The 13940-nt window shown below is 46.0% G+C and overlaps 1 protein-coding gene across 1 annotated transcript in view; it reads right to left on the reverse strand.

Moving 5' to 3' along the window:
- CLEC16A (C-type lectin domain containing 16A) overlaps positions 1–13940 on the reverse strand; it is a 207076-nt gene that overhangs the window by 177697 nt on the left and 15439 nt on the right. Inside the window, exons 3-5 of the mRNA XM_065892543.1 lie at positions 12411–12544; positions 3396–3544; positions 226–331 (exon numbers count right to left, since the gene is read on the reverse strand). Coding sequence (XP_065748615.1) covers positions 226–331; positions 3396–3544; positions 12411–12544 — 389 coding nt within the window. The remainder of the gene's footprint in view (positions 1–225; positions 332–3395; positions 3545–12410; positions 12545–13940) is intronic.

Raw genomic sequence — 13940 nt, forward strand, 5'->3', positions numbered from 1 at the left:
ATCAGCAATGAGTTGGGCTTTAAAATGCAGAAGGTGGTGGCACACAAATTTATGTAAGGGGGTAGCTAAATGTTCAGTGATGACAACCTTTCATGAGACAGGCAGCCCCAGCTACAATAAATGAGCTCTGTTACCACCAGAGAATTGTTTGTATGGACTCAGGAGAGCAAGCACTAGCAGTCAGGTTAGAAACCCGATGAGGCGTGAGCTCATAAGGAACCTTACCTTTGTAGACGTTTAAAGTTATAGTTCTTACAGCAATTCGAACCATACTTTCGGGGTGATTGAAAAATTTGATGGCTTCTGTGTACAGGGCGAAGTCATTAGTGTGCTAAAACACAAGAAGTACCGAAAATGAGTTACAGACCCGTAAGACAGGCTGGCCCCTATCCCAGCTTTCTGAATCCTATCAGAGACTTCAGTAAAATACCAAAAAAAAAAAAAGTACCCACGTGAACCTTAAGCCAGTGGTTCATTCCCAATGGGGAATCTGGGGAGGGTTGGGAAGGTGAGACCGTGGAAGAAACAGAAGCGGGTCCAGGAAATGCCAAGCCTGGGTTCATGATCTTTCCTACCACTTCTTAACTGTGTGATGTAATATTTCTAAGCCTCCGATTCTTCATCTATAAAATGAGGATAATAATTCCCACTTTATGGTTGCTGGGATTAAATGAGACTCTTTCAGGTACAGTGATTATCCTGACACCTGATATCTAATGAGCACTCGGTAGTAATGCTAGTTGTTATTATTAGATGCTGCTTCTACTAATAAAAGGCAAATGCAAAGTCTGACTACATTCAGAATCTATAATATATATTTCCCTATTTGGAAACACTAAAAGTGTAAACATTATCATGGAAAAGGAGGGTCTCGGGAATCTTCTGCCATTAAAAAGGGGTCATCAGAACAGATCCAAACAGTTCAGAACCAAAGAACTCCACTGATGGAGACCTAAGGAACAGGCACACAGGATCCGGGCTACAGCACGCTGCGGCGCACTCTGCTGCCCTCTTCTGGCCAGTCTTCCACATGGCTCCGGATCAGACTGGAGGGCACTCCCCGGGCAGTGAGGGGCGGGGAAGAGGGAACCCATGACCTTCAGCGAGGTGACACCTGTCTAATGAAGGCAACGCCACTTTGAGCACTAGAAGCAGATGTGCACGTAACAGGTGGTAGCTACTGCACTGATCCACAGAAAAGGAAACTAAGTCCACTTCAAAAATCAGCCTCCTAGGGCTTCCCTGGTGGCACAGTGGTTGAGAGTCTGCCTGCCAATGCAGGGGACATGGGTTCGAGCCCTGGTCTGGGAAGATCCCACATGCCGTGGAGCGGCTGGCCCCATGAGCCACAATTACTGAGCCTGCGTGTCTGGAGCCTGTGCTCCGCAACAAGAGAGGCCGCGATAGTGAGAGGCCCACGCACCGCGATGAGGAGTGGCCCCCACTTGCCGCAACTAGAGAAAGCCCTCGCACAGAAACGAAGACCCAACACAGTCAAATATAAATTAAAAAAAAAAAAAAAAAATCAGCCTCCTACCACTCCTCTGGTGATCAGCAGGATATTCTTCCAGAAGCATCACTCGGGCCCCAGAATCCCCACATTCTGCCCTCCCCACCAGGTGCACAGAAGCCCAGCTGCACCCGAGTGGGGGAACAATCTGGCTCCCTCTCTGGTCTGAACTTTGCAGGTGGGTTTTCTTCCGCCCGGGAGAGCCTCTGGGAGAACACGAACAGCACGCCTCTGGTCTCTGGACACGTTTAGTGAGCACCAACTGTGTGCCAGGCACTGGGCCGCACAATGTCCATCTTCCAAAGTGCCCCACACTTTGTGACTGGCAGCTAGTACTTCTCCCCTTTGAGGCCAGCTCTTGCCACTACAAATCTAGACAAAGAAAGTCAAGGTGCAGGCTGCTGTTGCCACATCCCGTGGAGACAGCTAGATGAATTTTGCCCAAACTCAGAGGAAATGTTTGGGACTATGGTCTGACTTCAAATACAGGCTGTGCAGCATGTGTGACCACCGATCAGAAGACACCTGCCATGCAGACAGCACGTGGCCTCCAAGATGGCCCAATGACCCTCTCCTCCTGAAGTCACAACTTGTGCGTCCTCTCACGCTAAGTCAGGGCTGGCCTGTGCGGCCTAAAGATATACAGTGGAAGTGATGGCATGTGGCTTCCGAGGCCGAGTCCTGAAAGGCATTACAGTTTGCCTTGGCCTCTTAGGATCGTTTGTTCTACGGGAAGCCAGCTGCCGTGCTGTGAGGACACTCAAGCAGACCCTGGAGGAGCCTGTGTAACCAAGGCCTGCCGCCGATGGCCAGCACCAAATGGTCAGCAATGTGAGCAAGCCACCTTGGAAGCAGATCCCCCGACCCTAACCCAGCCTTCAGATGACTGCAGCCTCGGAGAGACTGAGGCAGAACTGCCCTGCCAGCCCACTCCCCAACGTCAGACACACTGTGAGAGAAATATGGCAGAACTCTGACCTGCAAGACAGGAAAGGAAGTCTGCTGGGAAGCTTCTGGGAAAGAAGTTTTTTGGAAAGTTAGAAGGGGGCACAAGAAGGGATGTGATCTCATCAGGTTTTTCGGCAGTGGCATGTAAGTATGTGATGTTTGGAGCTCCCGCAGCCATTCTGAGACCATGAGGGGTTGAGCCTCAAGACAGATGCCAACTGTATGGTCAGCAGAGTAGGAAGATGGAAAAGCTTGCATCACTGATGAAGTGGTCGAGCCACAGGATGAGCCAGCCCCACGACAGCCAGCATCTGTACCTTTTGGAATGTGAGATAAATTGACCTGATTCTTCAAGCTCCTCTTCATTGTGAGAACAACAGTTATTTATTTATTTAAATTGTTAGTGATTCTCTCAAGGAATACCAGGGATTTTAGCTTATAAGGAATGGCAATGGGTACAGTTTTAGGGAGCCAGGTACATACTAGTTGCTTTGAAGACATCAGCTTATTTAATTCAACCCCTGGAAAACCCTCCGAGGTAGAAACTAACACCCCCATTTCTCAGATGAGGAAACTGAGGTTCAGAGGACTGGGACTTCTCTAAGGTCACACAGCAGGGAAGTGGCAAAGCTGGGCCTGACTGGAGTTCCTGTTTTGCCAACAGAGGAACACGACCCCAAGTTAATTTCTGGGCACTTCTCCCTACCAAGAGTATCATGCTCTCAGGTAGTACAAATTGCATTTTACATTAAAAACGGAAAAGGTAGCTTGTTAAATAAAAAAAAAATTTAAAGCATGCCAAGGTCAAACAGTGTTGCTATGAAAATGAGGAAACAGTGAATGCATAAGTGCTTTGTAAACAGAGGCCACCCAGACCAAAGGGGCTGCTCTGATTGGCTAGCTTTCCACCCAAATGTGCCCCTCTGCAATTACTTACCTCATTGTAAAAGAAATGGACCGTGTGGTTGTTGAGTTTTAACGAAAGCGTTTTCAGGAACGATATATAATATGCCATAATCTCCTCATCAGAAAAGTCAAACTTATGGACAATGATAGAATTTACATAGTTATTAGAGAGCAAATAATCTAGAGGGAGGAAAAAAAAACACAAAAGAAAACAGGTTAGTTAATTCATGCCGGAGGAAAGGCAAGCAGAGAAAGTCCAGGAACACGCAGATGACCATGAGAATGTATCAGTACTTGAACCAGTCAAGCTAATAGGGAGCAGCTTAACCTTTAACCAGCAAAGAAATCAGCCACCAGGTGTAGTCACTAGAAAGTTCAAGAGCAATGCCAGAGAAAAGTCGGGTCACCCTGCCTCCCACACCACAGAAAAGAACACTTGAGCATTTTCTTTCGTTGCTGGCAGAGTTCAACAAGAGAGCCGGGGGGGGCGGGGCAGACGAGCTGGTATTTGGGTATTTTCACAAACCACCCACGGATGAGGGTAAGCTGTACTGTATCTTATAAAAGCTGGCCCCATTTTGCCATCAAAAGTCACACTGTCACCCTCGAATGCCACAAAGGGCTCCGCGTGGCTTTTTCCTTCCCATAAGGCAACATGATTTCGTAAAGGCCACTTGAGACTGAACCTCCACTACCTGCCCAGAACCAGGCTGACTGCTTTACGTTATCATTCACCGTCATGATGAGGCTGCAGAGTGGGCCTTGTTTTCCTCATTTTGCAGATGAGTAAAAACTAAGGCTAATTACCTGCCCGAGGACACAGAGACAGTAAGTCAGAGATGGAATTCAATCTCAGGTTTGATGTCCTGTGTTAATACCATGCACTAATGGGGGCCAAGGATGAAAACTGGATGACGAGGCCCTGTGGGCACTGCAGCCACAGGAGAGCGGCTACCCCTGCTAAGCTCCCAGGGCCCAGCCCCTGCAGAAGTGCAGGCCCAGCGTGGTGAGAACTTCCAACTGTGCAAAGGAAGCTGGAAAACACAAATCATAATGCTGTATCTTGGATGTTGAAATGTCAGCCACTAGATCAACTCATTCTGAAAGCTGTGCTGGCCAGTGAAAATGGGTCTACAGACCCACTGCGACCCATGGGCCCACTGTCTGCAATCTTGGTCTTGGGCCCTGGCCAGACACGTTATCCTCTGAGTCCTTACCAGACACCCTGCGAAGCCAGTGCTGCCATGCCCACTGTCTGCCTTTCGGGCTGCCAGCCTGTGAGCTCTGCACCATCCCAGCTGCCTCCCCACTGATAGGGAAAGGCAGGACGTGACCCACACATGTACCACGGGCAGACGCGGTGGGGCAGGGGAGCAGGGTGGGGCACAGCCTCGTTACTCAAAGTCTGGTCGTGGGACCGGCAGCACATGAGCTTGTCAGCCGTGCGGAGGCTTGGGCCCCAGCCCTGGCCTCCCACTCAGATCTCTGGGAGGGCCCAGTACTCCGTGTGTTCAGAAGCCCTGCAGGGCTTCCTGTCATGCTCATATCTCAGAGGCACTGGGTTCAAAGGTAAACTTGGACCCACACTGCCTCTGTCACTTCCTAGCTGGGTGACCTTGGGCAAGACACTTACCTGCCCCACTCCCCAGCTTCCCTGTCTGAAAACAGGAACAAGAAGACCTTCCTCGTGGGGCGGGGCATTGTGAGGATTAAAGGAGATAATGCACAAAAAGCACTGAGGGCAGGGAGGAGCACGGAGGGAGCACCCAATCACATGAGCTGCCGCCCCTCATCTTCTCACTAAAGCTTGGAGATTCCTAACCTCCACCACCAGTCCTCTGGTTACCATGACTGTTGTCCGTGGGGGGAACAGAAATAAACCGTTAAGTTTTATTTGGTGCCAAAGAGGTACCTAACTTAGGCCAATCACAGTATACTGAAAAGGCTAGAATCACCAAACACAACACTAAGAGCCATCCAGGAGCACGGGTCATGAGAGGGGCCGCAGCGTGGGCTGGGTGCTCCTCAGAACACAGTCTCAGAGCAGGCTTTGCAGGTAGGACGTCATGTCTGTAGTTTTCAAAATCTCCTAATTACAACAATTCCTGAGGTCAATCTTGGGGCCCACGTTAAGAGAGGAGGCAGTAGATCTGAAGTGGGGTCCTAAGAATTTTAATATGTTTAAAAATGAGGTTACACACACTATACAAAATCTATGGGATGTAGCAAAAGCAGTCCTAAGAAGGAAGCTCATAGCAATACAGCCCTTCCTCAAAAAACAAGAAAAATCTAAAACAAACAAACAAACAAAACCAACGTAACCTACCACCTAAAAGAAAAAGAAGAAAAACAAAACCTAAAGTCAGCAGAAGGAAGGAAATAATAAAGATCAGAGAGGAAATAAATAAAAGAGAGATAAAGAAAACAATAGGAAAAAAAAATCTATAAAACCAAGAGCTAGTTTTTTGAAAGGATAAACAAAATCAACAAACCTCTGACTAGGCTCACCAAGAAGAAAAGAGAGAGAACCCGAATAAACAAAATAAGAAATGAAAGAAGAGAAATAACAACCGATACTGCAGAAAAACAAAAAAACATAAGAGAATACTGTGAAGAGTTATATGCCAACAAAATGGACAACCTAGAAGAAATGGACAAGTTTCTAGAAACATACAGCCCACCAAAACTGAATGAAGAAGAAATAGATAGGGCTTCCCTGGTGGCACAGTGGTTGAGAGTCCGCCTGCTGATGCAGGGGACACGGGTTCGTGCCCCGGTCCGGGAAGATCCCATATGCCGTGGAGCGGCTGGGCCCGTGAGCCATGGCCGCTGAGCCTGCGTGTCCAGAGCCCGTGCTCCGCAACAGGAGAGGCCACAACAGTGAGAGGCCCGTGCACCGCAAAAAAAAAAAAAAAAAAAAAGAAGAAATAGATAATTTGAACAGACCGATCACTAGAAGTGAAATAAAATCTGTAATTAAAAAAACAACCAACCAAACAAAAAAGACTCCCTGCAAACAAAGGTCCAGGACCAGACGGCTTCACTGGGGAATTCTACCAAACATAAAAAGGAGAACTTACAGTGATCCTCCTCAAACTCTTCCAAAAGACTGTAGAGAAGGGAACATTCCCAAAGTCATTCTATGATGCCACCATGACCCTGATACCAAAATCAGACAAAGACACTAACAAAAAATAAAATTACAGGCCAGTGTCTTTGATGAATATAGATGCAAAAATCCTCAACAAACTGAATCCAACAACATATAAAAAAGATCATACACCATGATCAAGTTGGATTCATCCCAGGGTCACAAGGATGATTCAACACATGCAAATCAATCACTGTGATATACCACATCAACAAAAGAAAAGACAAAAGCCACGTAATCATCTCAGATGATAGATGATTAGATGTGGAAAAAGCGTTTGATCAAATTCAACATCCATTCATGATAAAAACTCTCACCAAGGTGGGTACAGAGGGAACATATCTCAACATAATTAAAGCCACTTATGACAAACCCACAGCCAACATGATACTCAATGGTGAAAAGCTGAAAGCCTTCCCACTAAATTCTAGAACAAGACAAGGATGCCCACTCTCACCACTTCTATTCAACATAGTATTGGAAGTCTTAGCCACAACAATCAGACAAGAAAAAGAAATAAAAGGCAACCAAATTGGAAAGGCAGAGGTAAAATTGTCATTATATGCAAATGACATGATACTCTCTAAAGAAAACCGTGAAGACTCCATACAAAAACTATTAGAACTGATAAATGAACTCAGCAAGGTAGCAGGATACAAGATTAACACACAGAACTCTGTTGCATGTCTTTACACTAAAATGAAATATCAGAAGGAGAAAGTTTAAAAAAAAAAAAGACAATCCCTTTTAAAATCATGTCAAAAAAATAATAATAAAATACCTAGGAATAAACGTGACCAAGGAGATGAAAGACTTATACGCTGAGAACTATAAAACATTGAGAAAGGAAACTGAAGATGCTTTAAAGAAATGGAAAGATATCCCATGCTCTTGGACTGGAAGAATTAATATTGTTGAAATGGCCATACTACCCAAAGCAATCTATAGATTTAATGCGATCCCTATCAAATTACCCATGACATCTTTCACAGAACTAAAACAAATAATCCTAAAATTTATATGGAACCACAAAAGATCCAGAATTGCCAAAGTAATCCTGAAGGAAAAGAACAAAGCTGGAGGCATAACCCTCCCAGACTTCAGACAATACTACAAAGCTACAGTAATCAAAACAGTGTGGTATTGGCATAAAAACAGACATATGGATCAATGGAACAGAATAGAGATCCCAGAAATAAACTCACACACCTACAGTCAATTAACCTTCAATAAAGGAGGCAAGAAATACAATGGAGAAAAGACAGTCTCTTCAGTAAGTTGTGTTGAGAAAGCTGAACAGCTGCATGTAAATCAGTGAAGTTAGAACATACCCTCTCACCATATACAAAAATAAACTCAAAATGGCTTAAACACTTAAATATAAGACATGACACCATAAAACTCCTAGAAGAAATCATAGGCAAAACATTCTCTGACATAAATCATACCAGTGTTTTCTTAGGTCAGTCTCCCAAAGCAATAGAAATAAAAGCAAAAACAAACAAATGGGACCTAACCAAACTCATAAGCTTTTGCACAGCAGAAGAAACCATAAACAAAACAAAAAGACAACCTATGGAATGGGAGAAAATATTTGCAAACAGTGTGACCAACAAGGGCTTAACTTCCAAAATATACAAACAGCTCACACAGCTCAATATCAAAAAAACAAACAACCGAATCAAAAATTGGGCAGAAGACATACAGATGGCCAAGAGCCACATGAAAAGATGTTCAACGTTGTTAATTAGAGAAATGCAAATCAAAACTACAACTAGGTATCACCTCACTCCAGTCAGAATGTCAATCATCAAAAAGTCTACAAATAACAAATCCTGGAGAAGGTGTGGAGAAAAGGGAACCCTCCTACACTGTTGGTGGGAATGTATATTGGTGCAGCCACTATGGAGGACAGTATGGAGGTTCTTTAACAAACTAAAAATAGAACTAGCACATGACCCAGCAATTCCACTCCTGTGCAGCATATATCTGGAAAAGATGAAAACTCTAATTCAAAAAGACACATGCACCCCAATGTTCACAGCAGCACTATTTACAAAAGCCAAGACATGGAAGCAACCTAAGTGTCCATCAACAGGTGAATGGATAAAGATGATGTGAGATAGATACATACACACACACACACACACACACACACACACTGGAATATTACTCAGCCATAAGAAAGAATGAAATACTGCCATTTGTAGCAACAAGGATGGACCTAGAAATTTTCATACTAAGTGAATTAAGTCACACAGAGAAAGACAAATATCCTATAATATCACTTATATGTGGAATCTAAAAAAATGATACAAATGAACTTATTTACAAAATAGAAACAGACTCACAGACACAGAAAACAAACTTATGGTTACCAAAGGGGAAAGGGGGGTGGGGGAGGGATAAATTAGGAGCTTGAGATTAACAGATACACACGACTATATATAAAATAAATAACAAAGACCTACTGTATAGCACAAGGAACTATATTTAATATCTTGTAAAAAAAATGAAGTTACATATATCACAAATCTAAGTGTATAGCTTGATATATGTGAAAATGTACATATATATGAATCTTAAGTACTCGTACCTGTGTGTGTGTGTATATATATACATATATATATGTATATACACACACATGCACACATCTCACAAACCTTAGGTGTCCAGCTTGATGAATTTTTGCAAATAAATACACCACCCAGATCAGGCAGTGCATTTCCAGCTCCCCGAAAGGTCCCTCACACCCCTGCCCCGTCAATACTCTCTTCCCAAAGCCAGCCCCTAGCCTAACTTCCAGCACCACAGACTCGCTTTGCCTGGTCTTGAACTTCATATACATAGACTCATACAGGAAGCTCCCTCTGGTGTCTGGCCTCTTTCACTAATCACCACATCTCAGTTATCCATGTTGCTGCATGTGTGCTAGCAGTGCATTCCTTTTTCTTCCTTCCTGCTATATAGTATCCTGTTCCTTGAACAGTCCACAATCTACCCATCCAGAATCCACACCTGTAACAACCAGCCAGGTGATGCTGATGCCTCGAACACTTCTTTTCATGCTGTCTTGCCAGCTGTGGTTGGCTGGGGATGAATGGGCTTGCCGAAGGAATGTTAGCCCCACTGTGACTGGTTAGTGGCTGCCGGGCCACCAGGGGCACAGACGCCTATGCTGGCAGCTTGAGATGTGCAACCTCGGGCTTCTCGGCTGCAGTCTTGAAGTGGAAGAGCCACACGCTCCCATCCTTCCCCAGCAGGGACTTTTCCAGGGCCTCCACGACATGACTCTGTGGTTGGTGAGGCCACCACGGGGGTGGCAGAGGTGCCTCTATTAATCGACTGGGATTTTTCTACTACCCCCTTACTGTGTGGCCAGCTTTCTGTGGTCTCTTTTTATAATAAACCCAGGAGTCTATAAGTAATCTCAGGCTCTCAGGCCTTCTGTCACTTAACCCAACAGGCACCAGGTGCAATCGTGAAATGGCTGCTTGTAATAATGAAAATCCGGAAACCACCTAAACGCCCATGGTCACGTTAAATAAGTTATGGCCCAGCAAGACGCAGCTCTTAAACCAAACAAGGTAGGGATGCATGAACGGACAATATGAAAAATCTAAGATACGCTAGTAAGTTGGGAAAAATAAAACAAACAGCAAAATGGTATGTGTTCACTGAACTTTTAGGGTGAGAGTCTATAGAACTTTTGCTTTCTACAGTTTTTTAATGTTTGATTTTTGTTGTTGTTGTTGTTTTATAATGAGGACATTTTCTCTCTATAATTAGAAAATAAAAAAAAAAAGCAAAACTCACCCATCCTTCTCACCCCCATACATCCAAGTTCTGTAAACTGTGAGTAATTTCTGCTGCTTTGGCAGGCCTTACGAAAGCACTCTGACGGACTCCCCTGTATGGCCAGCAGCATCTGCCTGGGTTTTCTTATAGCACAGCACCCTTTTTAGTCCTAGTACAAGGAAGGCCACACGATCCAGAAAGCCCAGAATTTTCAACCCCCTCTTCAATCCAGTAGCCCTGGGGTTAGCTGGGTTATCAGAAAACAGTCATTTGGGGGAATGCTGGATTTCACGATAAAACCAACTCTAAGTGGACACCTCCACCTGCCAGACCCGATCCTACACTCTGCACACCCACTGTCACACTCAATCCTCAAACCACTCTAATCACCAGGTACTAGCATTATCTCTCCTTCACAGATGCAGAAACTGCAGCTTGGAGAGTTCACTCCCCAGAATACACCAGGGGTGTTTGTGGCAGAACCAGGGCTCAGAACTGCTTGGGTCTGAGTCCATGGCCCGTACCAGCGAGCTGGGTCTTCCCCTCTCGGAGTTTTCAGAAACCACACGCAATTGATATCCAGGGTAACAAAAGCTGTTGGGAAACCACTCAGGGAGAGTGAGTCAACTCACATTTGGCAACTCACAGACACGGGGAAGCGCGTAAGGAGAGTCTCCTGGGACAGCAGCACCATCTAGTGGCTGCTTCCTGGGACAGCAGTACCATCTAGTGGCCATCAGTCTGCAGCTCTTTCCTATCCCTCCCTCCTCCCTCCTCAGGAGGAATGCCACCATCTCTACCTCTCTCCACCCAACAGAAACTTTTTAAAACCTGTCTTGGGGACCTAGGGCCTGCCTGTGGCATAGACATTCCATCACTTGTCTTCTCTTCCCTGCTTCCTGCAGGCAGGGCCTGGGGCTTGGTGCAGTCATCTTGGAAAATAAAGTTCATGATCAAGCCCGGATGATTAGGAGGTAAACCAGGGTTTCTAACCCTCGGCACTGTTGACATTTTGGGCTAACTAATCCTTTATTGTTGGGGGCTGTCCTGTGTGTTGTAGGATGTTTAACAGCATCCCTGGTCTCTACCCACTAGATGCCAGTAGCACCCGCCCCCCAGGAATGTCTCCAGACACTGACAAATGTCCACTGGGAGCACAGTCACCCCCAGCTGAGGACCACTGAGCTAGTTCACCTGGGCTGAAACCCATTCTCAATTCCTGCCTTGCTAGAGCTGTCACCTGGGGCCAGTGACTCAAACTCTCTAGGTGTTAAATGAGGGCACTGACAGCACCTGCCTCGCAGGTTGGTTGTTTCAGACAAGATCGAGGGCCGGGAAGAGGCTCTGAGTCACACCCTTGTCAGTCGGGCAGTGGGACTGAAGCAGGCAGGTCAGGGGCCAAAGCCACACCCTTGCATGCTCCTTGGCCACGTTCTTCCTCACCTTGCTGCTTCCAATGCTTATTCTGTTGGCCGATTATTCAGCGACCGAAACTCTTTAATAACAGGTTATAAAGAAGAAATGCAAACACCCCCAGAACCACTCAGCAGAGGGGAGCCCTCTCTTAGCTCTTCACAGCACCCTACCATGCAGGGGGGAAAAAATGGCATTAGGGAGTGAACTCTGTGCCCCCAGAATTCATATGCTGAAACCCTAACCCTCACGGTGACTGTATTTGGAGATGCAGCCCTTCAGGAGGTAATTAAGGTTAAATGAGGTCATAGGGTGGGGCCCTGATCCGAGAAGACTGGTGTCCTTCTAAGAAAAGGAAGAGACACCAGAACTCTCCCTCTCTCTATGTGCACAGAGGAAAGAACACATGAGGACACAAAGAGAATGTGGCCATTTGCAAACCAGGAAGAGAGGCCTCACCAGAAACCCTGATGGCACCATGATCTTGGACTTCCAGCCTACAGAACTATGAGAAAATAAGTTTCTGTCGTCTAAGCTGCCCAGCCTGGGTATTTTGCTATGGCAGCCCAAGCACACCAAGACACACAGTAAGCACAGACATTCAAACAGCAACATGAACGCCACGGCAAACGACACGCAGCTGACACTCAGAGGTGCAGAGGTAAGTGTCAGGACTGTCCTTACAAAGTGAGGTCTCGTGACTGATATTCTCGAAGAGGATGTTCAAGGTCTGCAGCAGCTGAACGCACACGTAGCGGCCTGACTTCTGCCGCAGGATGTTCAAGAAGAAGACGAACATGTTCTTCTCCAGGAAGAAGCTGGGGAGAGAATGGGAAAGTGTCAGTGGTCTGCTTCTACACGTGGAAATGCATGTCGTCCTCTGGTTGCACGCCCAGCACACGTGTGTGCACCTCAACAAAGGCATCCGCAGAGCAGCCAGATCACAGCACCTGTGTGGCCTCGGCTTCTGTGATACCCAGCTCCCACGATGCTGCCCTCCATCAAGAAAAACGCGACCTTTCAGACCCTCTTCCCGGAACGCGAGAACAGTGCTGATTCTGGGAAGCAGTGATTTCTGACCGAGCGGGAAAGATCTTTCCCAACTAAATGATTACACAGTGACCTACCTACACTTATAAACCCAACAAGCAGCATTTTCCATCCAATATTTTATAAGCTCAGTTTTCCTCACTAAGCCTCCTTCCTTTGCTTTCATAGCTTTGAGTGCTCACCAACAACCTGGGAACCAGAGTAATTCCCTACAAAGGGGTAAGATCACGCTGAATATTAAGAGTTTGGGTTTCTCAATTAACAAGTTTGTCGTTTCCACATCTAGGGTATGAGAACTGGAAGGAAAGAGAAGGTGGTCATGGGACGGGACCCCAGCTGGTCCCCAAGTCTGCTTTGCCTTTCTTGTCCTGGACGGGACATTTGTCTACATGCAGGCTGGGGGCACTGACTTTGGGAGGCACACATTGGCTCTTCTAGTCTGGAAATGCAGACCCCCTAATGCCTGTCTTTAAAGGAAGAAAATGACGTTTCTAGTTTGGTGTTCTCTGTATTCACGCTAAGACCAGATAATCTCTCATCTGGGATACTCAGAACAATTCCCGGCAGTCCCGTGGGTCTGTTGGTTGACTCAGTGTTGGGTCTCCCTCTTCCCTCTGCTGTCAAGTGGCAGGAACATGGGCCTGGCACTTGCTCAGTGCTGCAGATCTTCTGTTTAAATCCATGAAAGGGTAAATGAATAAATAAATATGACCTTAAAGAGACCTCTAAATTATTTTCCAACTCTGATTCTGGGAGCCCGTGTGCCTACAAATGCCATCCATGTTGATCCCCAGAATATTTCATTCATTGGACCTATCGTGTCTTCCTTTGCGGCAGGTTGTACAAAGCACTGACTCCCAAGTATCACCCAACAAGCTCACTGCAGCCCAAGACCGACTTGGGAACTTGTTAAAATGCTTGTACCTACATCTTGCCCAGGGGTAGATTCCGTAGGTCTAGTGTGAAATCCAGGAGCCTGGATTTTTAAAACTCCCTAGGGTAGTAAGGGGCTCCTTGGAAAGTGGCTAATTCTAGGGCTGGGGCAGATAAAATGCAAGATGAGCCTGGAGCACCTGAGAATACCAGAAAGTAAGGAAGTGCTCCAAAAACCAAAAGGATGGGGCTGAGGCAAAGGGACACAGCAAGCAGCCTGAAAGAGCTCCT

This window comes from Phocoena phocoena, chromosome 15 (genome assembly GCF_963924675.1).
Source record: "Phocoena phocoena chromosome 15, mPhoPho1.1, whole genome shotgun sequence".
In the NCBI taxonomy this organism is placed as follows: domain Eukaryota; kingdom Metazoa; phylum Chordata; class Mammalia; order Artiodactyla; family Phocoenidae; genus Phocoena; species Phocoena phocoena.